This window comes from Xenopus tropicalis, chromosome 7 (assembly GCF_000004195.4).
Source record: "Xenopus tropicalis strain Nigerian chromosome 7, UCB_Xtro_10.0, whole genome shotgun sequence".
NCBI classification, from domain to species: Eukaryota; Metazoa; Chordata; class Amphibia; order Anura; family Pipidae; genus Xenopus; species Xenopus tropicalis.
The window spans coordinates 104,332,647-104,359,946 of NC_030683.2; the positions used below are offsets into that span (position 1 = coordinate 104,332,647).

The 27,300-nt window shown below is 41.2% G+C and overlaps 2 protein-coding genes across 2 annotated transcripts in view; one reads left to right on the forward strand and one right to left on the reverse strand.

Annotated features, from left to right (window-relative positions):
* LOC100494984 (sacsin) overlaps positions 1-26,661 on the forward strand; it is a 40,807-nt gene extending 14,146 nt beyond the window's left edge. Inside the window, exons 7-8 of the mRNA XM_031906007.1 lie at positions 679-767; positions 14,757-26,661. Of these exons, the coding sequence (XP_031761867.1) occupies positions 679-767; positions 14,757-25,567 (10,900 nt within the window). The 3' untranslated portion in view covers positions 25,568-26,661. The remainder of the gene's footprint in view (positions 1-678; positions 768-14,756) is intronic.
* On the reverse strand, positions 2,626-6,224 carry LOC105947923 (protein kinase C delta type). The gene is made up of 10 exons (XM_018095486.2): positions 5,610-6,224; positions 5,135-5,205; positions 4,762-4,923; positions 4,541-4,632; positions 4,299-4,361; positions 4,051-4,189; positions 3,711-3,872; positions 3,512-3,634; positions 3,094-3,344; positions 2,626-2,925 (listed from the first exon to the last, which is right to left on the reverse strand). Exons 1-9 carry the CDS (start codon positions 6,091-6,093, stop codon positions 3,225-3,227), a joined length of 1,416 nt encoding a protein of 471 aa, XP_017950975.2. The 5' UTR covers positions 6,094-6,224; the 3' UTR covers positions 2,626-2,925; positions 3,094-3,224.
* Positions 26,662-27,300: the final 639 nt, after the last annotated feature.

Here is a 27,300-nt window from a genome sequence, read left to right on the forward strand (position 1 = left end):
GACAGTGCGCTCCAGTATGGAGATCAGAGACACAGAAACACAGTGCTGTATTTGTGAGGGGAATTCTAGAGGTGGCATGTAGGGGCGCACTCTAGCTTGTGCATTATTGGGACCTGTACCATTGGGCACAATGCCACAACAAATGCCATGGGTGCAAATGCTCAGCTTATTGGTCCTAATGGGCACAATTTTAGTACTTGTACAATTAGTAAATGAGCCCATAGGTGGCCAAACACGGCATATTTAAGCTGCGGATTCAGGTCCTTCAGACCAATTCAACAGCTTATCTGCCTGTGTATGGGGCCCTACGACAGGCCTCCCGACTTAAATCTGGCCAAAATTTGGGCAGATGTTGGTTGGGTAGGTTTGATTTTTTTGTCGGATTGAGAACTGTATTGGCTCATTAATGCAGTCTTCACTCCAACTTTCTGCATCCTCTTCATTGTAATGCGATCGTTTGGCAATCGCACGATTATTATGATATTGGCCACCCCAAGTAGGCATATGAAGGGAAATATTCGCTCGTTTGGTGACCTTGACAAACAAGCAAATCTTTCCGTGTATAGCCACCGTAACTCTGTGTGCAATGTGTTATGCAGGAAGCCCTGAGGAAATGACAAGGAACACTGTGATTGGATACATGATACCAATTGACCTTATTTGCCTTTCTTTCTCTAGAATTTTGTTACCAGGATTCTTACAGCGGTTTTTACCCAGAGATATTCCAGAAGATCTGCTTTCCCAGCTTAGAATCATTGGACAGAGAAGTAAGTAACATTCAAATTCTCATTTATGGCAAATTGCAAATCATTTTTCAGGGATATCTGTTCTGCCTTGTAATAGCCTGGAAAGACTTTTGTCTCAGCTAAATCCCCATTATAACCAATAGGAAGTGTAAAGGGATTCAGTCTGCAGTCCCATTAATGTGCCAGCAACATAAACAGTAGCAGCAATGAAACAGTCCATGCATGGCTCCTGTCTGTACAGTACACTGTTCTTATCTAAACTGATTAGCTTATCAAACCCATGGTAATACAGCTAGGGGGTTATATAATAATAGTCATAAAGTGTGCACCAAGTCTACTGAACCATAGCAAGTATTCAGCTGGTAGCATTAACCATTCATCTTTTTGAAAGCATTCAAGTGCTTTGGTTTCCTTTCCATGGCTCACTAGACACAGGGGACATCATAAAGGCCAACATTGCATCAATTGCTAGCAGTTGATATTCTGTAATAATAGGACAGAGGAGTTTTGTGGCTTGTTCTATGTATAAATATATAGGTGAACCATATAACACACCCTCTAATGCAGGGATCCCCAACCTTTTATAACTGTGAGCTACATTCAAATGCACAAGGTTTTGGAGAGCAACACACGCATAAAAAATGTTCCTGGGGGTGTCAATGAGAGCTATCATTTTTGGCAATTACATTACAAAAATAAGCACCTGCTTTGAGGCCACTGGGAGCAACATCCAAGGGGTTGGGGAGCAACATGTTGCTCATGAGCCATTGGTTGGGGATCACTGCTCTCAAGCTGCCCATACACGGGCAGATCTGCTCGCTTGGCGATGTCCCCTACAGATGTCCCCGAAATCCCCACCTATGGGTGGGCGATATCGGGGAATCCGTGCTAAGGCGTTTTCTAGTGTATTTCCGCATTGTGTGGTTTGCTTCGAGTCTTTTCAAGTTATTTCTATGGATGATGATATCAGGCGTTATTCAGCCGCTGAGAGAATTAGAAAATACGCAGCGTAAAAACGCCACGTGTAGCATCAGCCTTAGCTGTATGTTTCAGTTCCCCCAAGAGACCTGTTTATTAGTTACAATTGTATCTAAGTGCACGTGTAGCTTGTTAAGTTTTCTGGGCTCCCTGCCAAAAGCTGCTCATTTTAGTTTGAGAAACTTTGTATCTTTTTAGCTTTCAGTGCAGGAAATCAAAGAGGAAATTTTTAGAAAGAATCCAGGACTGTCCCGAGAAAATCGGGACAGTTGGGAGGTATGCAGCACTCTATCCAGGAAAGGTGGGTAGAAGAAGGCACATAGACGTCCCACCTCCCGTCCCCTATACATCCCCTAACTTGCGCATCATTCAAATTATACAAATTGAAGAGCGTCAGGAGGCGCAGGCCACAACAGGGCCCTGTCCTTACTGCTTGCCCTATGGCAGGGCTTGCCTGTACCTCCTGAGTGCAGCATTGCCAGTGCGCGAGTGTTTGATAGATGAGCAGTAAGGGGCATGCTATTACTGCGCCCCTCAGTGCTCTAGCACTTTTGCATTAAGGTACAGTAAATAACCCCTTACAACTCCCAGTGTGGTTTGTAAATACTAAAGGGGATGGACAATTTTAAGATTATCTATTATTTATATTTTTGTAAGTATGTCATTATATAATATTTTATTTCTCAGCTGTAATAAGCAATATTATAGGTAGCCACATACATGATGCCATGGAAATTCACACAAAGCAAATCAAATCACAGTCATTATTTATTTATACATTTACAGTAAGTTGAAAGATACAATGATGTCATGATAAACACAAAATTCATTGTGGTGCAGGCAGGGCTGTATAGGGGGCTGATGCTGTCTGGGCATCACCCCCGTGCCACCCTCCCTCCCATCTCCCTGCTGCATCTTTAGTGCCAAGAAAGCAGTTGCACTCTGGGTTTTAAAAGAGCTGAATTAACGGTAAACAACCCAGAATTAATCTTTTTCTTTTCTTACAAAGGGTGACTTTTGGACACCCCTATTTAACTGCCTTATGGCCAAAATGGCACTGGATGTTGTGCTAGTGCCCTTGTTCTTCTTATTCTCTTCATGCCACCATTCGTAGAATTCATCTCAGCGCTCTGGTCCTGTACCCGGACTCAGTAATGTACAATCCCATTACAGTTTTCAAGGCTTTTCTTCCGCTCTGCTTCTGAAAAGAATGATATATTTTTAGATTGTGGAAGGTAAACAATGTGCTGTTTTAGCTCTTAGTAATATTCTTGCCTTAATTCTAAATGTGTCAGGTCAAGGGTTACATGATAAAAGAATGATACCTTTTTAATAAGATAGAATGCAAATAAGCAAAGTAAATACCTACCTTCTACTGAACTGGAGCGCGTAGCTTGGTGCCGGGTAAGCACAATAACCATTTGTGTGCAACGCGTTATTCCCGCTCAGACTTTACTGCTTCTCTGCAGCTAGAGGGGAATTCTAAGGATTGGGTGGGATTCACTGCCACTCCTGGCACACAAATGATAACCCTGTCAATGACCTTTCCTGGCCTGGTGTAACAGAGGATTTAGCGGGAAATTCCTCTTCACAATGTTTCAGTTGTTCCTCCATTGGTGGCTAAAAAGAGAGAGAGGTATAAGTTTGTGCCGCTCAGCAATCCATCAATTGCACCCATGCCCATAGTAAATGAGCCCTAATATTTACACTTTATTTATATCATTATATTCAATATATAGTATGTAAAACCTAAACACACTTGAATCAAAGGAGACTCGATTACTTACTGGTATGAAAGGGGGCTCAATTTCCCCAGCTTCCAGGGCCACCCAGTCGATTGATGTAAAGAACGGATGGTCCTTGATACACCGAACAAATTCTTGCCTAGTGTCAGGATCCCTACACAGGAGCTGTAAGAAGAGAAACCATCATTAGATGTCATACAATGTATTTTATAGTGCTACCATTACTCTTTTCCATACTCACCTTCTCCATAAAGTCCTTTGTCTCAGGGCTGAAGCTCTCTGGACATTTAAATTTTTCTGCCCACCAGGAAAATTTGGGTTTTTCCTCAGTAAGCATCTCATGAATTATCACTCCTAACGACCAATAGTCCACGGAGGTTTCATATTCCTTGTAAGACTTTACCTGCAAAAGCATCAATAGCAGAGAAACAGTTAGCAAGCCATTAAGTGCAGTAACCAAGGCAGATATAATAAGGGCGACAATACACTGTGACAATGAAGAGGGGCAATTGGGCTCTGTGCGCTGGCTGCACACTGCTTATTAGGGTGCTAACATATTAGATAAACTGTATTGTCCTTACCTCAGGGGCCATGTAATCGCGGGTTCCAGCACAGGATTTGATTCTCTGGCCCTCAAACATTCCCTCTACAGCTAAGCCAAAATCGGCAATCCTCATGTGACCAGCACTGTCTCTCATAATGTTTTCAGGCTTTAAGTCCCTGTAATGATGAGAGTGTGAGATGAATCCATATGCCAAAAATCATACATCAACAACAGCTTTTCTGCTAACAGCGCCATCTAAACCTTCTAAATCATTGAGATTCTTACCTATGAACAATGCCACGAGAATGGAGGAATTTCAGTCCGCACACTATCTCAGCAGCTAAGATCCTAAAGAATAAGAAAATAAAGATTAGTAGTCTGATCCCTTACTATGTCATACATTTATATATTAAATAACTGAACTGTCCAGGCCTGTCCCAGCAGCCTCACTGGGTTGGTCTTATACACAGATTACTTGTCAAGCAGCCAATGATAGGCACATTAAATTCATTATAACTGGGGCTTACCGTGTGCTGTTAATATCAAGGGGACCTTTTTCAATCAGGAGATCTTCTAAGGTCCCTCCAGACACATACTCCATCACAAAATATATAGCATCCTATAAAGGAAACAGACACAATGGGTAGAAGTTCAGTACTGTAATGGATACTCATAAGGTCAGGGCTAATAGAACATATTACAAATAATGTGCATCCATGCATTGCTGGGCTGCACGGCATATTCGTACCTCTGTCTGAAAGGCAGCATATGCATGTGTGAGAAAGGCGCAGTCCTGTGCTAATTCTAATATCCGCCTCTCACTCATCACATTTTCTTCATCTGCATATTCCTTCTTTATCATCTTCACAGCCACCCATTTTCCTGTGATTTTGTCCTTAGCCAGATAAACCTGAGGAGGACATTGTGTAGAGACAGTAACGTTAAATAAGCAGCCATGTACAGAATTCAGTAGGTGCTAATGGGAGAAGAGTAGAGTAGTATCCTATTGTCTGATTGGATATAGTAAGTGCTCAGTGGGAAATATGTGTCAGTTATATCAATGGAACCAATGTAAAGTTGTAATTATATAAATAATAAATGAAGGAGTGTGCGTAACTTACCTTTCCAAAGCTGCCGGCTCCAAGAAACTTATAGAAATCAAATCTGTTGAGCGACACTGTAGCACTTTCACCTGGTTGGGACAAAAAGAATATGACTTTAGTATGGATACTTATTACTACAGGTATTGGGCCCATTATGAGGAAACCCATTATCCAGGAAATTCCAAATGATAGAAAGGCCATCTCCCATAGACTCCATTATAAGCAAATTCTAATTTTTAAAAGTGATTTCATTTTTCTCTGTAATAATAAAACAGAATCTTCTACTTGACTCTAACTGAGATATAATTAATCCTCAATTGGGTTTAATGAATTTTTAAATGATTTATTGGTAGACTTAAGAAATGGAGATCCAAATTATGGAAGGGTCCCTTATCCAGAAAATCCCAGGCCCTGAGCATTCTGGATAACAGGTCCCTGTATTATAATAGGACACTAGCATATATGTGTATATTTCTAAAACCCATTTACTTACTTGGGCCTGACTCATTTGGGGATTCTTCACCCTTGAGCCTCTTCCCGTATTTCACTAGCGAATCCTCATCAGCGGATCTTTTGCGCTTCTTTGCCCGTTTGGTCAAGGGCCAGCTTGCTTGATGCCGGTCTTCCTGCAGATTATTCTCTGCCTGTAGGTGCAACTCTGCACTTGTAGCTCCCTTTTCTGATGGGGTGACAGCATCAGATTGGGTTCTTCTTCTCTTTATATACCGCTCTTCACTGGAGCTCTCCTCTAATTTCCTCTTCCTGGGATATCCAGTTCTCTGATGTTCTATACTCGCCCTCACATTGGGTTCTTCACTCTCTTCCTGGGCAGGTAAAGCAAAAACAGACACAATCTTCCTTTTAATATTTCTAAAGACAGCAAATACTCTTGCTCTGAAGCCATTTTCCATTCTTTTGCTGCTTCCTAAATCCATATTTATCTTGCTGTTGTTTCTATTGATTTTTCTTGAACACATTGATCAATAACCAATAGTTGCTGATAACGCTAACTACACTCCTTCCACTTCCAACGCTAAACAGCAACTGAACTTCTGAGAGGCTGGAGAATGTTAAAGCCTCTGCAAATGATGATGTCATAATGAAGTCTCTGTGGCACTGTGACATGATGATGTCACAATGGTAGGGTTAAGGATAGTCATGTGATGCTGTGCATCAGCTGAAGTTCTACACATTTGATCTTTATTGTTACAATTATTGCTGTACTTGACATATCTTCCCACAAAAAAAAACCATCAGGAACAGCAGTTTTCAGAGTTAGACTAGCAGCTCAGACTTTACTAGATATGTAGTAGATCTGAATGCTCAGGCTCAGTTTTTTACAATTAACTGTATAATTGCTTGTGTGCACAGTGGCGTTTCTGGGGCTGCTGCAGCCCCAATGATCGCAGGAAGGATTGTTATTGGTACTTGTATGGCCACCTTAAGGGCCAAAGGAAGGGGGGGCACTTAGTTTGTGCAGAGAGAATATTTGATTAAAAAATGGAAATTTGAATTTGGTTCTTAAAGTTACATGCCTTTTTGTAGCCACGGGTAACTGGCGGCTCACTGCCATTATGCACTTCACCACTGACAAAGGGGGTGTGAGGCCCTTGAGGCGTTTGGTTATTTTGTGTGCAGTAAAAATGCACTGAAGGTCTTTATGACACCAATCAAGTTGTTCCTGTGCATTCTTCCATTTTCTTTGTGGGGCTCATTACTATTATGGCAGAAATGGCCCTGTATGTGCTTCACTAAAGCCATTCCCTTTTCTGCATCATGTACAGATTGATTTGTAATAAAAGGCACTATGTTTGCTCAGGAGCAGTAACCCATAGCAACCAATAAGATGTTTGCTTTCAAACAGGTGACCAGTAAATGCTACCTGCTGATTGGTTACTATGGGTTACTGCTCCTGGGCAAACCTAGCGCCTTTTATTACATAACCCCAGAAGTCTGTACCAGGTTTTTACAAGCTGGTCCTTATTATTTATTGATGTGTTTACAGCACGGCCATTCAGAACATAGGTCCAGAAGAAGGGCGCTTTCTTCCAATGACTGGGGGAACCAGCAGCGTAAAGGAAATATACAAACTTTATTTAACGGCTATTAAAAATGGACTTACCATATTTCATGATAAACACTTAAGGGCAAATTTATAAGTATTTGAGAATGCGTTTTTTTTGCTGTAATTCATGAAAATGGAGCCGGATTAAATGAAAATGATGTCATACAATGAAGTGTACAGGCCTGTGAGTAGCCTGGGAGCCGTAGGAGGCGTTTGGAGGGCCACGCGCAAGGTGGTGCAGTTGGTATAACCTACATATTGCAGCCGGCAAGGTTTGCAGATAAACAAACAAACGGTGTATTTAAGGGCAGACTTATTGTGTTGGGCTGAACCCCCAATACACTGTTCTTCCCCTTCAGCTTCTTCTTCTTATTCTTAGCGCCCCCCATTTTCTAAACGCTACTCCTCCTACAGTTTTAGGGGTACAACACCCAAACTCCCCACACTTCTTCGCCCTATAGCGGAGCAGGTTGCTTGTGCTTTTCTAAGTGATCCCGCCCCCCCATCTTTTTGTGGCGCCGCTCCGAACCCCCTAATTTTCCCATTGACTTTGACAGGGAAGATTTCCAAACTGCTGCCACACTTACAGCTTTGAAGCTACAGCCCCCAAACTTGAATAACAAAATAATGGGGTCACCCCGAATGAAACAGCCACATTTTTGGATGGCCCTCTAAGTGGGAGGGGCCAGCAACAGTCAATCAAATTTTACCCATTGACTTTTATGGGGAAATTGAAACTGCTGCCAATCTTACAGCTTTGAGGCTACACTCCCCAAACTTGAATCACACAGTCATGGGCTCAGCCTGAATGAAAATATGATGATTGCTGGATGCTCAAAAGTGGGTGGAGCTGTGAACAGCCAATCAGGTTTTACCTATGGACTTGGCAGAAATCCAACCTGCTGCCATTCTCACAGTAATAACACCGGGGTCCCCAAACTTTGCAGAGTAAGGAACCAGGTAACTGTGGTTCAAGGTTAGAAAAAGTGGGTGGAGCCACCAATAGCCAATCAGATTTTACCTATTGACTTTCAATAGGGAAATCCAACCTGCTGCCATTCTCACAGTATTAACACCAGGGTCCCCAAACTTTTTACACTTGGTCACTAGGGGACTGCAGTTTAAGTTTTAAAAAGTGGTCGGAGCAACAAACAGCCAATCAGATTTCACCTATTGATTTTTATTGGTTTGATGCCAGGGTTCCCAAACTTTGCACAGCCAGTCACTGGGTGATTATGTATTCAAAGTTTTTTTTAAGTGGGTGGAGCCACCAACAGCCAATCAGATTTTACCTATTGACTTTCAATGGGGAATTTAACCTGCTGCCATTCTTACAGTAATAACACCAGAGTCCCCAAACTTTTCACAGTTGGTCACTAGGGGACTGCAGTTTTACTTTTGAAAAACAGCCAACAGCCAATCAGATTTCACTTATTGAATTTTTTTTTGGTTTGATGGCAGGGTCACTGGGTGACTTCATACTCAAGGTTAGAAAAAGTGGGCAGGCCGCCAAAAGCCAATCACATTTCTTTCATTGTTTTCAGTGGGAAAATTTTAACTGCTGCCATTCTCACATGTTTAATGTCAGGGTCCCCAAACGTTGCACAGTTTGTCACTTGGTGACTAGGTTCCAAGTTTAGAATAGTGGGCGGGGCCAAAAACAGCCAATCAGATTTCACCTATAGACTTTATATGTTTACATTTAAACTGCTGCCATTTTTAAATATTAATACTAAGGTCCCCAAACTTTCCAGAGCTAGTCACCATGTAAAAAGTGGGTGGGGCCACCAGCAGCCAATCAGATTTTACCTATTGACCTTCAATGGGGAAATCCAACCTGCTGCCATTCTCACAGTATTAACACCAGGGTCCGCAAAGTTTTCACAGTTGGTCCCTAGGGGACTGCATGTTTAGGTTTTAAAAAGTGGGTGGGGCCACCAACAGCCAATCAGACTTCACCTATTGAATATTTTTGGCTTAAATTTAAAATGCTGTCAGTCACTGGATGACTACATATTCAGGGTTAGAACAAGTGGGTGGAGCCACCAAGAGCCAATTCATATCAACCCATTAAATTTCATTGGTTTATATTTAAACTGATTCCATTATTTAAATACTAATTCCATTGTTGTTAAACTCCCTGATTTAGTCACTAGGTGTTTGCCCTTCAAAGTTAGAAAAAGTGGATGGAGCCATCAACAACCAATCACATTTCACCTATTTACTTTCAATGGTAAAGTGTAAATTGTCAGTCTCACAATTTTTATTCCTGAGTCCCCAAACTTTGCAAAGTTGGTCACTGGGGGACTGCAGTTCAAAAATAGGAAAAGTGGGTTGGGCCACTAACAGCCAATCAGATTTCATCCTTTGAATTTTATTGGTTTAAATTTAAAATGCTGCCATCCTCACACTATTTATGCCAGAGTGCCCACTGTTTGTCACTGGGTGACTGGGGGCACACCCACCAACCACCAATCACAATTTACCTATTGACTTTTATTGGTTTAAATTTAATGCTGTCATTCTCACACTATTTATGCTAGGGTGCCCAATGTGACTTTGACTCACAGTTAGAAAAAGTGGGCGGGGCCACCAACCACCAATCACAATTTACCTATTGACTTATTTAAATTTAAACTGCTGCCGTTCTTTAACTATTAATCCTAGGGTCCCTAAACTTTGCAGTTAGTCACTGGGAAACTGCAGTTTCAGGTTAGAAAAAGTGGGCGGAGCCACCAACTGCCAATCAGATGTCACTCATTGACTTTCAGTGGGGAAATTTAAATCGCTGCCATTCAGACATTATTAAAACCAGGGTCCCCAAACTTTGCACAGTGGTTTTTACTATATAACTGTGGGTCCACGGTTAGAAAAAGTGGGTGGAGCCAACAACAGATCAGATTTCATTCAGTGACTTCACGTTTTTCAACCCAAAATGAAGTTTGTTCTTAAACTTCCCTTTCTAATTAGCAATTAATCTTTTCATTTTTATAAATACATGCACAGATTTGGGGAAAATTACAATCACCTCTGTTCGATGTTGTGAGCAACTTATTTTTCTGAATCGTGATTCCCACAGTCACATGAAAATTAATAAATCTTCCCCCAAGGTGCTGCAATTTATAAAATGCTGGATGTTCCCTGTAGCTGCACAGCCCCAGGTCTAGTCTAGTTTCTTATATCAGCTCAGTAGGGTTGCCACCTTTTCCCCACCATAATACCGGCCTTTGAGTCAGGGGCTGACCATGGCATCATTCGGGGGAGGGGCTATAATATCAAGGGTGGGAAAATGAGCAGACTGGGGCAGGGAAAGGGTAAATGACTGGTAAATGGATGGAGAAGGGGGCAGGGCAGAGTGGTTATAAAGGTTGATCAGCAGAGGAGAAGGTTAGGAAAGTGGGGAATTTATAGGGTATTACAAGTATATTGCCAGTAAATTTGTCAAACCGGTGCCAGCCTTAGCTAGGGATTTACTGGGTAGGCTGGTTAAATACTGGCCAGTTTATCAATATTTGAATATGTGAATATTAGAGGGTTTTTTTTCCATTTGAATAAACTACAAATTTTACCAAACTCAAATGTTTGTTTATTTATTAAAAAAACTTGATTAAACAAAACTGTAAAAAAAAATAATGAAGTGAATCAAATTTGTATTCTAATCTTCTAAAACATAAAAAATTGAAACATTGCCTAGGGCAGCTTCCATTGATCTGTAAGTGAACTCTGAAGCTTTGAGATGTTAAATAAATAAATAAAAAATAAATTAAACATTTGAATTCTGGAAGCTCTAATTGAAATATATGAGTTTAGCACAATATAATTTGAATCACAGCAACAATCCAGGGCTTTAGGGGCTGATTTATGATCTTGAGCGATAGGTTACAGGAACCGCGCGGGAGTTTCTGCAGGTTTTAGTAGTTGAGCTTTTCCAAGTTGATTGTGTATAGGAAACAAGCGAGAGATCATGTTTCAGTAAGCAACTTCAGTCATTGGTTGCCTGAGCTTGGAGGGCCGACCAATCACAAATCAGTCCACCTTTATTTCTTTAAAATACCAGCCCTTGGGTTTAGGGGGCGGACAGTGACATCACTTGGACGTAAGGGGTGGGGAAATGGGCAGGCTAGTGATAAAGAATAAATTCTGTGGGGGGAATGTAATAAAAGGTGGCAACAGACATATTATTCGCAATGCGAAAATGTATGCCTCTGTGCCAACCAGTTTGCCTTTGCGTGGGTTTTATATGGGCGAAAGTGACAGTGGAAGAAAGTTTGAGAATTACATTGTTTGTCACAGTGCGCAGTGTAGCCACATACATAATGCCACGGGGATGTTATACAAAGCAAATCAAATAGAAAGAAAACGTGCAATCACATTGTTTAGAGCAGGGCTGTCCAACTTCTCTGGTGCCGAGGGCTGGAATTTCTCTAGCATACATAGTGGAGGGCCGCTAATGGAAGTCAGTTTTGGTCACCCCCCCTTTTAAAACCACACCCACTTCAAACCACACCCATGTTTTAACAAGAGCTTTTAAGACCATGGCCACATTAATAATGGTAGCGTAGCATAAACCCAAATGGTTGGTGCTCACTGTGGGGATATCAACCATCATTCAAATGTGAAAGAATTATATTATGTCATATTAAGACACACCCTTAAATCCATATGCCTCCTCTTCCCCTGTGGGTAACACAGTAACCTCCAGCATATAATAACACACCTTAGGGACCATTTAATGGCTATATCCAACTGCTAACAAACCCCTGCCACGTTCACCTCCCACAAACAGCATAGGGCAGGCAGAGTATGGCACACACAGCTCTGCCTGCACTATGCTGCCTGTGTGTGCCATAATCTACCTGCCCTACCCTGCCTGTGTGTGCCATACTCTGCCTGCCCTACCCCACCTGTGTGTGCCATACTCTGCCTGCCCTACCCCACCTGTGTGTGCCATACTCTGCCTGCCCTATGCTGCCTGTGTGTGCCATACCTGCCCTACCCTGCCTGTGTGTGCCATACTCTGCTGGCCCTACCCTGCTTGTGTGTGTCATACTCTGCCTGTCCTATGCTGCCTGTGTATGCCATACTCTGCCTTCCCTATGCTGCCTGTGTGTGTCATACTCTGCCTGCCCTATGCTGCTTGTGTGTGCCATACTCTGCCTGCCCTACCCTGCCTGTTTGTGCCATACTCTGCCGGCCCTACCCTGCTTGTGTGTGCCATACTCTGCCTGCCCTATGCTGTCTGTGTGTGCCGTACTCTGCCTACTCTTAGATGCCTGTGTGTGCCATACTCTGCCTGCCCTACCCTGCCTGTGGCTGCCATACTCTACCTGCCCTGTGCTGCCTGTGTGTGCCATACTCTGCCTGCCCTACCCCACATGTGTGTGCCATACTCTGCCTGCCCTATGCTGCCTGTGTGTGCCAAACTCTGCCTGCCCTTAACTGTCTGTGTGTGCCATGCTGTGCCTGCCCTACTCTGTTGTGTGTGCCATACTCTGCCAGCCCTATGCTGCCTGTGTGTGCCATACTCTGCCTGATCTATGCTCCCTGTGTGTGCCATACTCTGCCTGCCCTATGCTGCCTGTGTGTGCCATGCTCTGTCTGCCCTATGCTGCCTGTGCCATACACAGTACATACAGTGATACAATGCTGTGCCTGCCCTACCCTGTTGTGTGTGTCATACTCTGCCTGTCCTATGCTGCTCCTTTGTGCCATACTCTGCCTGCCCTATGCTGCCTGTGTGTGCCATACTCTGCCTGATCTATGCTCCCTGTGTGTGCCATACTCTGCCTGCCCTATGCTGCCTGTGTGTGCCATGCTCTGTCTGCCCTATGCTGCCTGTGCCATACACAGTACATACAGTGATACAATGCTGGCACTGCTCCTACAGTCTGTCTGAGGTTTGAACAGGTAAACAATCTGGGGGCTTACAGTCTGAGCCTGAGGTGTGAACAATGCAGAGGTGAACAAGCAGAAACTTAAAGGTGTGAATAGTACAGGGGATTATATGTTTATACAATACGGCGGTTTACAGCCTGAATCTGAGGTGTGAACCAGTTAATCTCAGTACTGATACCATTTAAATCTTACGCAAAGGTAAGCCAGACAGGTGGGGGGGACATACAGAGGGGGGTTGCTGGAGGCCAGTTGGACAGAACTGGTTTAGAATAGAATACATGTAAATGTAAACTGTAATGATACAATGAACTTATAATAACCACGCAATTAATTGTGGTGCAGACAGGGCTGTGTAGGGAATTGGTTTTGCTTTAAAGTGCAATTTGACTGGTCATGCTTATATAATGAAGACCATGGCGTCATTCATTAAATCCACCTAATGCAAATGCTAGAGCAATATTGTGCCCCCTAGTGTTCATTTACACAGCACTTTCATTAGGGGATTTCAGTGCAACCTGTGATTTGCACCTTGCACAAAATGAGCAAGGGGCAGTTCTATGGGCACAGCACTGTCCTTAAGACCTGCCATGTGGAGGAAATAAATACAGGCCCTGTAGCGCCGTGCTTGCATTGTGTCTTCCTAGCTCGCACATCTCAATAATGTATCTCTCCCAGTCTTACCCCTACCTTCTGCACCCTCCTACATACAGTGCTTTATTTATGGAAGAGGTTCAGACCTTAGCACCTGTTGGTGCCATGACATCTCCAGTGATAGGGATAGGGAGAGACTAGCAGGAAACACAGTCTGCCACCTGCCCTAACCCATACATGTAAGTGATAAGTGGGTCGACAAAAAATCAACATGACCCTGGCCGCACACTAGGGTTGCCACCTCTGCCGGCTTTCTTAGCCAGACAGGGGGTGATGTTCTGGGGGGGGGGGGGCGGAGAAGAGGCAGGGTCGTGACGTTCCGGGTGGGGAGGTGGCGGGCCATGATGTCATGGGACGAGGCTATGATGCAGAAATCAGCGATTGGCCAATAGGCTTGTAAGTGTTGCTGAGTCCTGCCCGGTTTTCCTACCGGGCAGGAGGTTTTAAAAGGCTGCCCGGGTCAAAACCGGACAGGTGGCAACCCTACTGCACACTCCCAACTTGATCCTGCAATCCACCTCTATTTATAGACCCGAGCCCACCCCATCTCTGACATTACGAAGGGGGCAAGGTGCGCACCTATAAATAGAGGCTGCCGGAGGTGGAAATGGGGCACAGTAAGTTGCAAGCAGGGAGGGTGGAAGAAAGAGCTCAGCCCAAACCCACCTGAGACCCACAAATTTTGTGTGAATGTCAGCCTGAACCCACCCCACCCACAGGTCCCGCAGGTTTTTGGCCGGCCTGCAAATCACTAATGCATGTCTTTTTAAACTAAAATCCACCAAACACACCAACATCACTGCTGTTATAACATTGTAACTAAGTGGGACTTACTGCTCTGCTGTTTGATAGCAAACACGTTTGGTTGCTATGTGTTACAAGACCTCAAACAAACTTTAGACCTTGTCTCACCTGTGACATTATCATTCAATGTTTCTTTGGAATCTAGCTTTTTTCCCACCTTAGAAATATGTTTTTTTCTGTGATATGAAGAGATTTGACAATATTTTGTTTTTTTTTCCTCTCCAGAAATTTTCAAGAACCTGGTGTGCTTAGACATCGATGTAATAAAAAAGAACCTGAGTGCATCCCTTCCAAAAACTTGGCACGGTTGTGGCAACCAAGTCATCTGGTATCCTGGAGACCCAAGTAACCCACCAATTGAATGGCTTAGCGCATTCTGGGCATTTCTCCAACGTTATAACTGCTTGAACTCCTTTGAAAATCACCCACTAGTGCCATTAAACTATATTTCTGGAGGCTGCAACAGTGTTCGTCTTGCTCGACTGCAGAAAAACTCTGGTTTGCTGTATCAGAACAAAGAAAGGCACAGCTTGAATGACTGCATTGCTAAGGTGCTTGAGCACGTTGGCTGCACCATTATAGGAAAGACCAACTCGTGGCTGTGGCATCAAAAACTTGCAGAGTACATCTTGGAGCCCACTCCAAATAACATCCTAAAAATATTTTCTTATTTGAATTTGAAACAAGTTACACAAACCCTGGCTAGAATGCCTGCAACAACCTTACAGATGTTGGCCAGCTTCCTTTCACAAGCCTACTCCCTCAGTATACCTGAAATGAACATTATGCACCAACTGCCTATCTTTTCAAGTGTGAAAACTTTATCTCTCTCTGACTCCACACTGGTACCTGCTTTTAACTTAAATGCACTGGAGAAAAACACTTTCCCAGAGGTCCCTGGAAGTTTGGTGTTTCCAATGACAGTCATCAAATGCAGAGATGAAGCAGACAAGAGACTTCTTTGCCTAATGAATATCCCTTTTCTACATGCTAAAGATGTAGCATTACTTTTAGTGAGAGACATTCAGAAGGGATCATATATACATACTCCAACATATGTGCCAGATATAATGCTGTGGATTTTGCGCAATGGTGATACACTGTTCACCCAGAGTAAAGACCTGAGAGAACTTTGCAAAAATCTTTCTTTCATCCCTTACAATGGGAAATGCATCCAGCCCTCTGTCCTTTTTGACCCTACAGTAAAGTTATTTAAAGAACTCTTTGAACCAGAGAGATTCCCACCTGCTCCTTACAATGAAACTGCGGTGTTGAAGTCATTAAGGACCTTGGGATTAAAGGATGCCATACACAAAATCTCAATGGATGATGTTCTCCAAATATCAAATAAAATACGTCAAGGAGATTATCGGTTATCATTAAAGAAGGCCAAAGCTCTTATAAAGGTTTGCAATGAGACTAGTGTTTTATTACAATGTAATAAAAGGGATTTGGACAGTCTCTGCAGCCTTCCTTGGGTTCCTATTGAATCAAAGACTTTGCTTATTGAGCCAAGAAAGCTTAAAAGTATGAAGTACAGAGACTTTGTGGAATTTTCAATGAACATAACAGATGACTTTAATGACTCTGCAAGTGAGATACTTGGCTTAAACCAACCACCGCCTCCTGAAAAAGTAATTGAAAATCTTCAAATTCTTAGTGGAAGGTTTCGAGAGATAGACACCTTCTCCTTCCACAGAAAGCTGCATAATGTTTACAAATACATTCAAGACAACTGGTACCAGTTCTCTGCATCTCTGCAGCACATGCGGATTTGGAACGGAGAGGGCTTCTCCAACGTAGGTGACATTGTTTTGTTCTACCCTGAAAGTTTGGAATTAAGCTCCTATGTAAAAAAAGTACCTGAGGAATTTCTAATCTACAAAGACCTCTTCATCAAATGCGGTGTCCGTGAGAAGCTGCCGGAGAGCGAAGTGACTGGCATACTTTATACACTGCAGAAAAACATAAGCACTGGCTACAAGTCTGACGGTTTGAAGGAGATGAGGCTGGCAATATCCATCTTGGATTGGATGAAATCAAAATCAGTTCGAGGAAATGATGACCTTCCTATTCCAGTAGAGAATGGCAGAAATGGCTTTAGCCTACAGCCACTGTGCAATACTGTGTTTTGTGATATGGATAAGCAGCATTTAAATGACACTCCTGCTAACAGCACAGACTATCACGTTGTTCATGAAGGTGTCTCCTCCGCAACAGCCAGGTTTCTAAATATTCCACTTCTAAGCACTAAGGTACTAAACCCAGAGTTTTTTGAGCCTTGGGGTCCCTCAGAACCTGTCACACTTAGAATAAAAAACATTCTAAGAGAATACAGTGAGCAGGTGGAGCTTTTTAAAGAACTCATCCAGAATGCAGATGATGCAGAGGCTACTATCTGCCAGTTTTTAGTTGACATGAGGCAGAATTCTGAATCACGGCAAAGTCTCATAGACCCTGACATGGCCAACTGCCACGGAGCAGCGCTTTGGTCTTACAATGACCGCAAGTTCACAGATAACGATTTCCGTAATATCACACGTATCGGGGCTGCCACAAAGGAGACTGAAGTGAAAAAAATTGGGAAATTTGGTTTGGGCTTTAATACAGTGTATCACCTTACAGATGTACCATCAATAATGAGTGGATCAAATGTTCTCATATTTGACCCCAATATCAACCACATTAAGAAACACATTTCAAATTCTGGAAACCCTGGAATCAAGCTGAACCTTCAAATGAAACCTGAAATTCTTAATGTATTTTTAGATCAATTCCAGCCATTTTCCGGGGTGTTTGGCTGTGAGCTTAACCAGCCATTTTACTATGATGGGACTCTAATCCGTCTGCCTTTCAGGACAGAGAAAGAAGCCAAAGACTCCCAAATCTGCCAACAAGCCTTTAATAAAGAGCAGATACACAGTTTCATTCACAATTTTGAAGAAGCAGCCAGTACTCTTCTCATTTTCTTAAAGAATATAGAAAAGGTAACTTTAAACTGTCTTGAAAAAGATCTCTGCCCTCAGGCTGATGAATCAAGGGTGATGGTTCAAAGAGACAAAGTGCAGAGTTTGGATATGCCTCGCAATATGATTCTCCAACAAGAACAAATGAATTCACTGAACGTGCTTAGAATGAACGTCAACAACTTAGATGTTACTGGGTCACATATAATAAAGATCACAGTGACGCAAACTGAGACAACTGAGGAAATGTATTACCTTGCCCAATCCAGCTTAGGAATCAAAGAGTCGATCCAGATGTTCAGTCAAAATAAGAAACTAAATACTTACCTTCCTGTTGCTGGTGTTGCTCTCCCATTAAAGAAACACTGTGATACTGGAAAATGGGCCCCTAATTTGAGCAGCTTCAGTGGAATGGTTTTCTGTTTTTTACCCCTTCCTGTCTGTTCTGGATTACCTTTTCATCTTAATGGAACCTTTGCAGTTATGTCCAATAGAAAGAGCCTGTGGGATACAACAGAAAAGGGAGAATGGAATAGGACATTACTTGGTGACGCTGCTGTAGTTGCACTGATAACGGCTTTGGCACAGTTACAGATACTGAGCAACAATGGGGACATCCAGGACTATTCTTATCACACATTTTGGCCTGACATCACAAAATCTAAGACCCAGTTCACTGAAGTGGTAAAAGCTTTCTACCGAGCCATAGCTTTTGGATTAGAAGATTGTTTTCCTGCACTTTTTAGCAATGGCCAAGAATCATGCTCTATAAAATACGCCTGCTTTCTACAATTAGGCAATATCCAAGATGAAGGAATGCACAAGTTGGCCCAAAAAGTTTTCTCTACAGTTCTAAAGAAACCATACATAGCAATTCCGCTTCCAGAAATGGTCAAAAACAGTTTTAATGCTAGCGATTGTTCTAGTAAACTTCTTCCAAATACATATGACTGTGAAAGGTTCTACAGGGAGATTGTGCTTGCAAATCCGGTCTCCTTAGATGTACAAGATAGAAATGCTCTCATAATTTATGCCATTGATTTGCAGAACAAGCAGTTGGATGATCTGTTGATGTCTCAGCCTTGTATTCCTTCATCTAATGGAAAGCTACAGTTTATTGGGAAACTGGTGCACCCAAAGGGCAAAGTATCATTATTGTACGATGAACAGGAGGGCTGTTTCCCCCAAGGTGCAGAATTTTTGGTTAGTCACAGACTAGACCGTTTAAAAACACTAGGTATGAGGAAAGATTCACTTCCAATGGATGAACTGATGGAGAGAGCATGTAAAATAAATAGTGTTTGGAAGAAGGATGCAGAAAAGGCCTTGCAACAAATCTGTTGTGTACTGGAGCTACTGGAAGATCTACTTTACCTGTTCCCAGATAGTGGATATGAAACAGATTTTAGAAACATTGTGTTTTTACCTGCAGAATCCCCCCAAAGTCAGCATGAAGGTGCAAAGGATCTTCTTTTGATGAACTCACTGGATCTATACCACTTTAAACATAAGGCTCTCGTTTGCATGATTAAGCCAGTATTAAGCAAGGAGCATGTTGCAAAACAAGCAGCGTTTTCCGACAGAATGTTACATTTCTTGGGATTGGATCGGATTCCTACATCTGAAATGATTTTGATGCAATTGCAGGAAGCTTGCAAATTACAAACTTTGTTAAGAACGGAAGATGTTTCTCAGATAGCAAAGAACTGCTATAACTTTTTAAACAAGCTGGTGCAAAAGGAGCCAAATCAATTACAACATCTTAAAGAACTAACAGAATCTGATGAACCTTTTGTGTATGTGGGTAATGGGTTTATACCAGTAAATTGTGTTGCACACAAGATGCCATTTGATGTATCACCTTACTTGTATGAGCTGCCTAAGGAGTATCAAGCATTTGATCAGTTGTGGAAATACATTGAGCTTAGTGAGGAATTTTCCATTTGCCACTATGAGGCCGTTCTAAACAAAATCCATGAAAAGAATAAAGAAGCCCCTCTCCCAGATGATGAGCTCAAGGTTGCATTACGTTTAATCAACCACAGTGCAGAGAAAAAGTATTTTATGGATGACCATAAAATACTCGTACCAGACACACAGGGCATTTTACTACATGTTGATCAGTTATTCTTCAATGATTCCCCCTGGATATCCTTTGATGAGGGTCTGCATTTTTGCCATGAGATGATCCCACGTGCTGTTGCTATAACACTGGGTATCAAAACAAAGACTCACCATACACTAGAAAGACTGACTGTTTCTAATACTTTCAGCTGGTTTTCTGACTTCGGAGCAAGGGAAGACCTTGCTACACGTATCAAGAACATAATAAGGGAGTATTCATCTAAAAAAGATATTTTCAAGGAACTCATTCAGAATGCAGATGATTCAGATGCTACTGAAATCCACTTTGTCTTGGACAGTAGAAGGCACCAAACAACTAGTACTTTTGGGCCACAGTGGAATCTGCTGCAAGGTCCTGCTCTTTGCATTTACAATAACAAGAAATTTACAGAGACGGATGTAGAAGGCATTCAGCAGTTGGGCAAAGGTGGAAAAGCTGATCGACTGGACAAAACTGGAAAATTTGGCCTTGGATTTAATACTGTGTTCCATATAACAGACTGCCCTTCTTTTATTACTGGAGACAGTATGATGTGTATCTTTGACCCTAATCTACATTTTTTACAAACATCACGTTTTGATAGCCCAGGTGGCATGATTAATGTCAATGATGAATTCAAGGGTAGATTTGGAGACATATATAATACATTCCTTCCATCCTGGTTTGATCTGCAAGAGGGGACGATTTTCCGCTTGCCTCTGAGGACAGCAGAAACAGCGGCAAACTCAATGATAAGTGACCAGACTGTGTCTTTGGCTGAAATGAGGCAAATTTGCGATGAGCTGGAAAGAGAAGCCGACAGCATGGCATTGTTCTTGCACAGCATTAGCAAAATAACATTTTCAGAAATTTCAGACAGAGATGAGCTTAACCAAATCCTAACAATTGAAACCAAAATCGAGGGACTTCAGAACAACTGCAGCGATTTTAAGGAAAAACTCAATCAGTTGGCAGAGAATGATGCAAATATGTTTGAGGCTGTGCCATTCAGAAGGTTTTTCCAGTTGCAAATAACATCCAGCAGCTCTAAAAAAACACGACGTTGGCTTTTAGCTAAACAGATTGGGTTTGAAGGGAATGACTGTGTGGCTACATTACAGAAGATTTCTGGTGGTTTACAACAAACTCTTATTCCACATGGCGCCGTGGCTGCTTGCCTTAATGATTTTCACTTTACAAATAAAGGCAAGGCTTTTTGTACTTTGCCTCTACCAGTAGAAACTGGACTGCCTGTACATATCAGTGCTAATTTTATTGTGGATTCTTCACGCAGGGGAATCTGCAATGAAGATGGCGACAGTCTAAAGACTGAATGGAACAAATTTTTGCTTACTAATGTCATTGCTCCACTCTACGGCAGTCTCCTGGATCTAATTCACAAGGAAATCATTAGCCATAAAGATCCCATTGTTTTTAAAAACTGGGATTCCTGTAAATTATTTCTAGAAAAGTTTTTATATTTCTTCCCAAGCATTACAGTGTTTGTCCCACCCCTGTGGCATGATATGGTCAATCAAGTCTATAGCACAATTTCTGAAAAGAATTACAGATTTATTCCAGTTTACAAGACTCAGTCAGAAGGAAAACTATTTAAATGTAAAGAGCAGGTACAGGTTGAGTGGTCAGCAGTTGGCCAAAGTTCCATCTTGGAAGAGCCATACTTTCTTTTTGAGGAAGAATATAAAATGATTGGAAATGTTCTGCATAATATCGGCATGAAAGTAGCTTTTGGTGGGCGTTCACATTCATTGTATAAGCAGTTAAAAGCAGCTGGAGTTAAAGTGATGGAATTATATCCCAAATCGTTATGCAATTTCCTAAAGAACATTCCACCCCACTGCCAAGGAAAACTACCCCTGCCCATTTCAGCTACACTTCTCAAGGAAGCGAGGAATTGCAGATTACTGCTACAATACTGCTTGGATAAACAGACAGCAGACAAAGTCGTAGACCTACACGATGTTCCTTTACTGCTGACTGAAGATGACATGCTCCGATATTTTAATAGAGATGATGTTAAATATTACTCACAATTTTACTATCTGTTTTCAAGCTGTTATGAAGAGTTTGCACAATCTCAAGGGCTCTGCCGCCATGATTTGTTAGTGAAATGTGGCTTCTTGCGGGACTTAACTGTAAAAGATGCATTTCGTTTGCTGAAAAAAGAGCCAGGGCTTCCATGCCAGTTATCACCTGAGAGAAGGGAGGAGCATCCTAAGCTCCTGAAAGAGAACACAGAGTGGATTAAAAAGCTGTGGCAATTTTTTGACCATGAAATACAACAGAACAGAAAAGCTGAAAATGAAACATGCAAAGAAATTGTAACATTGTTTACTGACTGGGCAATACTTCCAGTATATTTTAAGAAGTATCCCAATGAAACCATTCTCCTTCCACTCAGGGAGCTCAAGAAAAGTTTTGTTGATACTGGGAGTGAAGTTGCAAAATTACTTTATAATTTAGGATTTCCCAAGCTAAACCGCTTAACCTTCGACATATCAATGTTCTATATTAAACCATATGTAATAAACACAGAAGACAGTTTCTCAGTGCTTGAACAGCTTTGCTCTAAAACAGATCTACACTGGGAGGAGCTTGAAACATTTGAAATTGACACGCTGCTTAGGTTTTTTCTAAATGATTTAAAAACAAATTCTGCCAAAAAAAACTTTATACCTAAACTCCAGACATTACCATTTTTTGAGACTCATCAAGGCAAAAGACAGAGTTTCAATGGATATAAAAAGATTTATATTCTCGACAGCGCATTTCACTTCCAGTCGAAAAGGCTGTATGAACTGGACTCGCACACTGTTTTCCTCAAAAACACTCAGCTCAATAAAGAATTTGCAAAGTATATAAACATTTCTTTGATCAAGGAAGTTCAGTTTCTTTCGGAATATTTGCTTTCGCATTTTGCATCACTGAGTGAAGATGAATTTGTTGAAGTGCTTTTGCTGATTATGGAAATAAAACACTTAGATGACTTTACACGTGTAAAAGATGCCGTTGTTGCTGCTCTCAGACCACTGAAGTTAATCGGAGACCGAAAAAGAGGACTTCAAAAAGCCTCTTATTTTTTTGACCACAAGGTTAAATTATTCCATACTTTGGAGCTTGACTCAATGTTCATCCCTGAGTTATTTTTCAGCAAATTTAAGAAATATGAATCTGAGTTTCATAAACTATTACTGGACATGGGGTTAAAAAACAAGCTTTCGGAAGATGAGTTTATTTCTTTAGCAAAAAAAGTTGAAAAAGATGCTGAAGGTGGCTGCTCTTTAGAAGCCCTGATTCCTAAAGGCAATGGGTTGTTCAACTATTTGGTGTCCATGGATGTAAAAACAATGACCAACGGGTTCACAGTTAACGTAGGGAGCATTAAATTCTTGTTTCCTTCAAAAGTTCAGGATGATTTAAAATGTCTCCATCCTTCTTATACCAAGGAGACCAAAATGATTGCACTGAAAGGTTCTCTTCTAAAGAAAACCAAGGACTATGAATCATATGCTTGGACTTCAATGGCCTTTTTAAATCCAATCCCAGACCTCAAAAAAGATGGCCTACTTATACTGGAGAAGTGCGGAGTTTTTCACATCCCACCAGCAGACCTAGTTGTGGAAAACTTAAAAAATGTCTGTGGGGTAACATGTGAGACCAAAGCTCAGTTACAAACACGGAGTAAAGTCCTGCAGACTACCTACTATTTCCTTCAAAATGCCAATGTTGATGTTAGTATATTATCTGATATTCCATTCATTTTAGTGGAAGGTGATAATGTAGCAAAACCAGGACAAGTTGTTTATAATCTCCCCAATGAAAAACATTTACAGCCATATCTTTACAAGTTACCGCCATTACTTGCATGCTATAGTGACTTGTTTCAGAAAGTTGGAGTAGCGCCTGAGGCAACCATCAATCACTTTGTTGAAGTTCTTTCCACAATTCATGAAGAGACTGTTGGGAGAGAAAGCTTGCATGGCAATCTCAAAAGGACTGTTTCTGAAGTCACAGAACATGTTTTTAAACATCTGGAACAAAATAAAACATGTCTGGAAAATGTTAAGCTGCTTTATCTTCCAGGTATTGATGGAAAACTTCATGAATCTTCTACGCTTGTGCTTAACAACTGCTGTTCTCCATTTGTAACAAACAAACTCTGTAACGTTTTTAAATTTTTTAATTTTCAACATTTAAATAATGGATATTCATTATCAGACATATACAAAAGACAAGAACTAATCAAACTTTTACCTTCCCATCTGCGTCCAAAAATGCTTTCACAAATTACAGAGGAAGTTATTTCCATTGGTGCAAATGAATATTGTGGTGAAGGAGAAAATTGTGAAATTCCTTCTGGTTTACAGCAGCTTCTGTTTTCTCCTGAGTTTCAGGAGGGTCTGGTTTGTCTTTTGAGACATGAAAACGATGGGAAGCTTTGTGAAGAGGAAGCTATCAAAAAATGCAACACTATATTTGGAAAAATTGAAATCAGATGCTGTCTTAAGTTAAAAACTATCCTTGTCTTTGAAAACAAAAAATTAGGTGAAACCTGTCTCCCAAAAATTGTGTTTATCACCAGAGGCGATAAAGACCAGTATACAATGTACGTGAGACACACTGGCTTAAAGCATAAAAAAGACTGGGTTTCAGTGGTACATACTCTCACAGATGCAATAAATGATTTAATGGACAATGCATTTTCATATAAGTCATTAAAAATCCTCATGGAAATGCTACATTGTGAAAGTCCTGAGGATGTTATTGGTGTCCTAAAAGAAAAAAACATATGGAGTAAAACTTCAGAGAGTCACTATGCATATAATTTGCCCAAGCCAGGAGAACCCATCCCTGCTGAATGGTATGATGCTTTGGACATGAGCATTTTAAATAGGTTCAAAGTGGGCGATTACGTAGGGTACCAGGATCCTTCAGAAAAGGAACTATATCTTTATGCTGTTATAGTTGACGAACTGGAGTGCCGCATGTTTGCAGACTGCGAAATTCAGATGTACCGTATCAGCATTGGCCAAGATAAAACTGCTGATGTCAGCGTACTTGATTTGTATCAGTTCAAGAGAACTGCTAGCCAAAAGAGCAAAGAGCTGGTACTGGTGGAGAATGCCGATCAGCAAGAAGAAATACGTGCAAAATGGTATGAAACTGCAATAGGAGATATCAAGAAAGAAATTGACACCTATCTGGCTAAAATATGGTCTCTACCAGCAGAAGAACGGAATAAGGCTATCAGAAGACTTTATCTCAAATATCACCCTGACAAGAACATTGGGCAAGAGAACATTGCAACAGAGATCTGCAAATACCTGCAGCAGAGAGTCAAAGATCTGGAAGCCGGTCGGAAAACAGGCAGTCAGTCTTCTCCCAGTAATCAATCAAATCCCTTTGGGGGCTTTTCTAACTTTTGGCACTCGTGGGATAGCGAAGCATCCAACCACCGTAGACATCGTGATCATTTTTATAAAAAGACCAGGTGTAACTATAATTTCTGGTCCTACCACCAAAGCCGCACACGGCCAAATCCTGCAGAAGCTGAAAGGTGGGTCAGGCAAGCAAAGTGTGACATAAGAGCTGCTGAGCATAGTGTTGGTGATCAGCAATCAGAATGGGTATTCTATAAAGTGCACCAGGCTATAAAAAAAGCTTTATTAGCAGTTCAGTATTTCAGAGATGGACGATGCGACAAAAAAGATTCTATACTTTCTTTAGCGCACCAAGTGTCAACATATAGCCTCAGTCTCAGCAGCATCAATGAACAGGTGGCAGACATGGTACAACTTGGAGTAGATGAACTGAAGACACAGTATCCTAATTGCCACCATCCACCGGGCATTCCTAATGACTGCATTCCCTGCGACAAAGAAGAGGAGGTCATTGACTTGGCCAAGAATATACTTAAAAATATAGAGACTTATGTGTACCAGTAATGGTTCATTCTGAACCAGTTTCCAGATGATCATTAGAACAAATACCTTTGAGGGTAATGTAATGATAAGCGCAAAATCTATTCCAGTTTTGGTAATCCATAGCAACCAGTCACATAGCATTTACTTTAAGAATATGAGATGTCTGGAAAGAGTTCATTGACCATATAAACACACAAAGTGATTTGTAATATCTTTATTTTGCATCTTAACAGGATTCTCTTTCGAGGAACTGATATTGAATTGTTGTATAGGTATGGGATCTGTAATCCGGAAGCCCGTTATCCAGAAAGGTTCAAATTACGGAAAGGCCATTTCCCATGAATTCCATTAGAAGCAAATAATTCTAATTTTTTTCTTTAAAAAGATTTCCTTTTTCTCTGTAACTGTAACTTGTACTCTCAAAAAAGATATAATAAATCCTTACTGAAGGCAAAACAATCCTAGTTATTTTAATTTAGATTTAAATTATTTTTTAGTAGACTTAGGGTATAGAGATTCAAATTTACAGAAAGACCCCTTATCCGAAAAACCCCAGGTCCCGTGGATTCTGGCTAACAGGTCCCATACCTGTACTATAGTGTCTGTAGGTCTGTAAGTTGAACCACTTTGGTTCAGATCTGAAGAACTTGTAGCTGAATTGTAAACTATGCAGCTATGCACTTCTGTAAAAAAATATGTACATATATATATATATATGTCTAGATGTTTGAGAAATAATATTGATGTAGATTTGTTTTATAATACAGGTAGCTTTATAGTTGGGGCCCACTGATATGCTTTTTAAACAAAGCAACCAATCAGATTTTTTTAAGTTGGAGTAGACTGATTGCTGATTGGTTTATACGGCCAATGGCCACTTAATGCCTATATTAGTAAATCAGCCCCAAAGAGCCCCACATCATTAACTGTTATACATATATTTATTTAACATATATACTGCACAAAATAGAAGTTAGGCTGATTTGTAGTTGCTAAACAAGTTACAAGTATTCACCCAGTGTTTAATTCCTGATCATATCATTTTTACATTAGGTACAACTATCCAATGATTTGACCATGGAACCATGATTAATAAACCAAATTACAACTGTCTCTGTCATGTCTGTTATTGGGTGCAAATGATATTACAGAGGGTTAGTTATAAAACTTGTAAAGAAATGTAGGGAGGGGGTAAGGGAAACTTAACTAGATAATAAAATAAACCTAAAAGAGAGCCATTTTAATGAGGAGAGGCTGGGGCACCTTGTACGCTTGCATAAGGAGAGAAGCTAGGCTAAAATATATAAAACTGTTGGATAGGTCAGTTTGATTGTAGCTACGTTTATTCGTATGAAGAGAGTATGCCAAATGCACGGTTGCTGCATATCATGTATACTCTGTCTCTTGTTACAAGAAATGCTACTATTATAACTCTGAAACACTCTTATCAGTAGTTAGCTCTGTTAACTCTAAGAACAGAACAGGCAAAAAGGGCCCAGTTGGCCAACACCCATGGGGCCCCTTGTTACAAAGCTTAATGACTTATCAGAAAAGGTGTTCAACAGCAACGAGAAAACATTCTTATACAATGTGTTTCAAAACCCCCTCTAATATTAAATGATATGAACAAAATGGAGTAAGGAAACAAGATGGTTTCTTTTTTCCTTTACAAGTGCAAGAGGGAACTAAAGAATAAGGAGCAATGGAGAAAAAGGGGTTTACTAGTAAAGAAAACTAGAGTGATGCTGAGTACC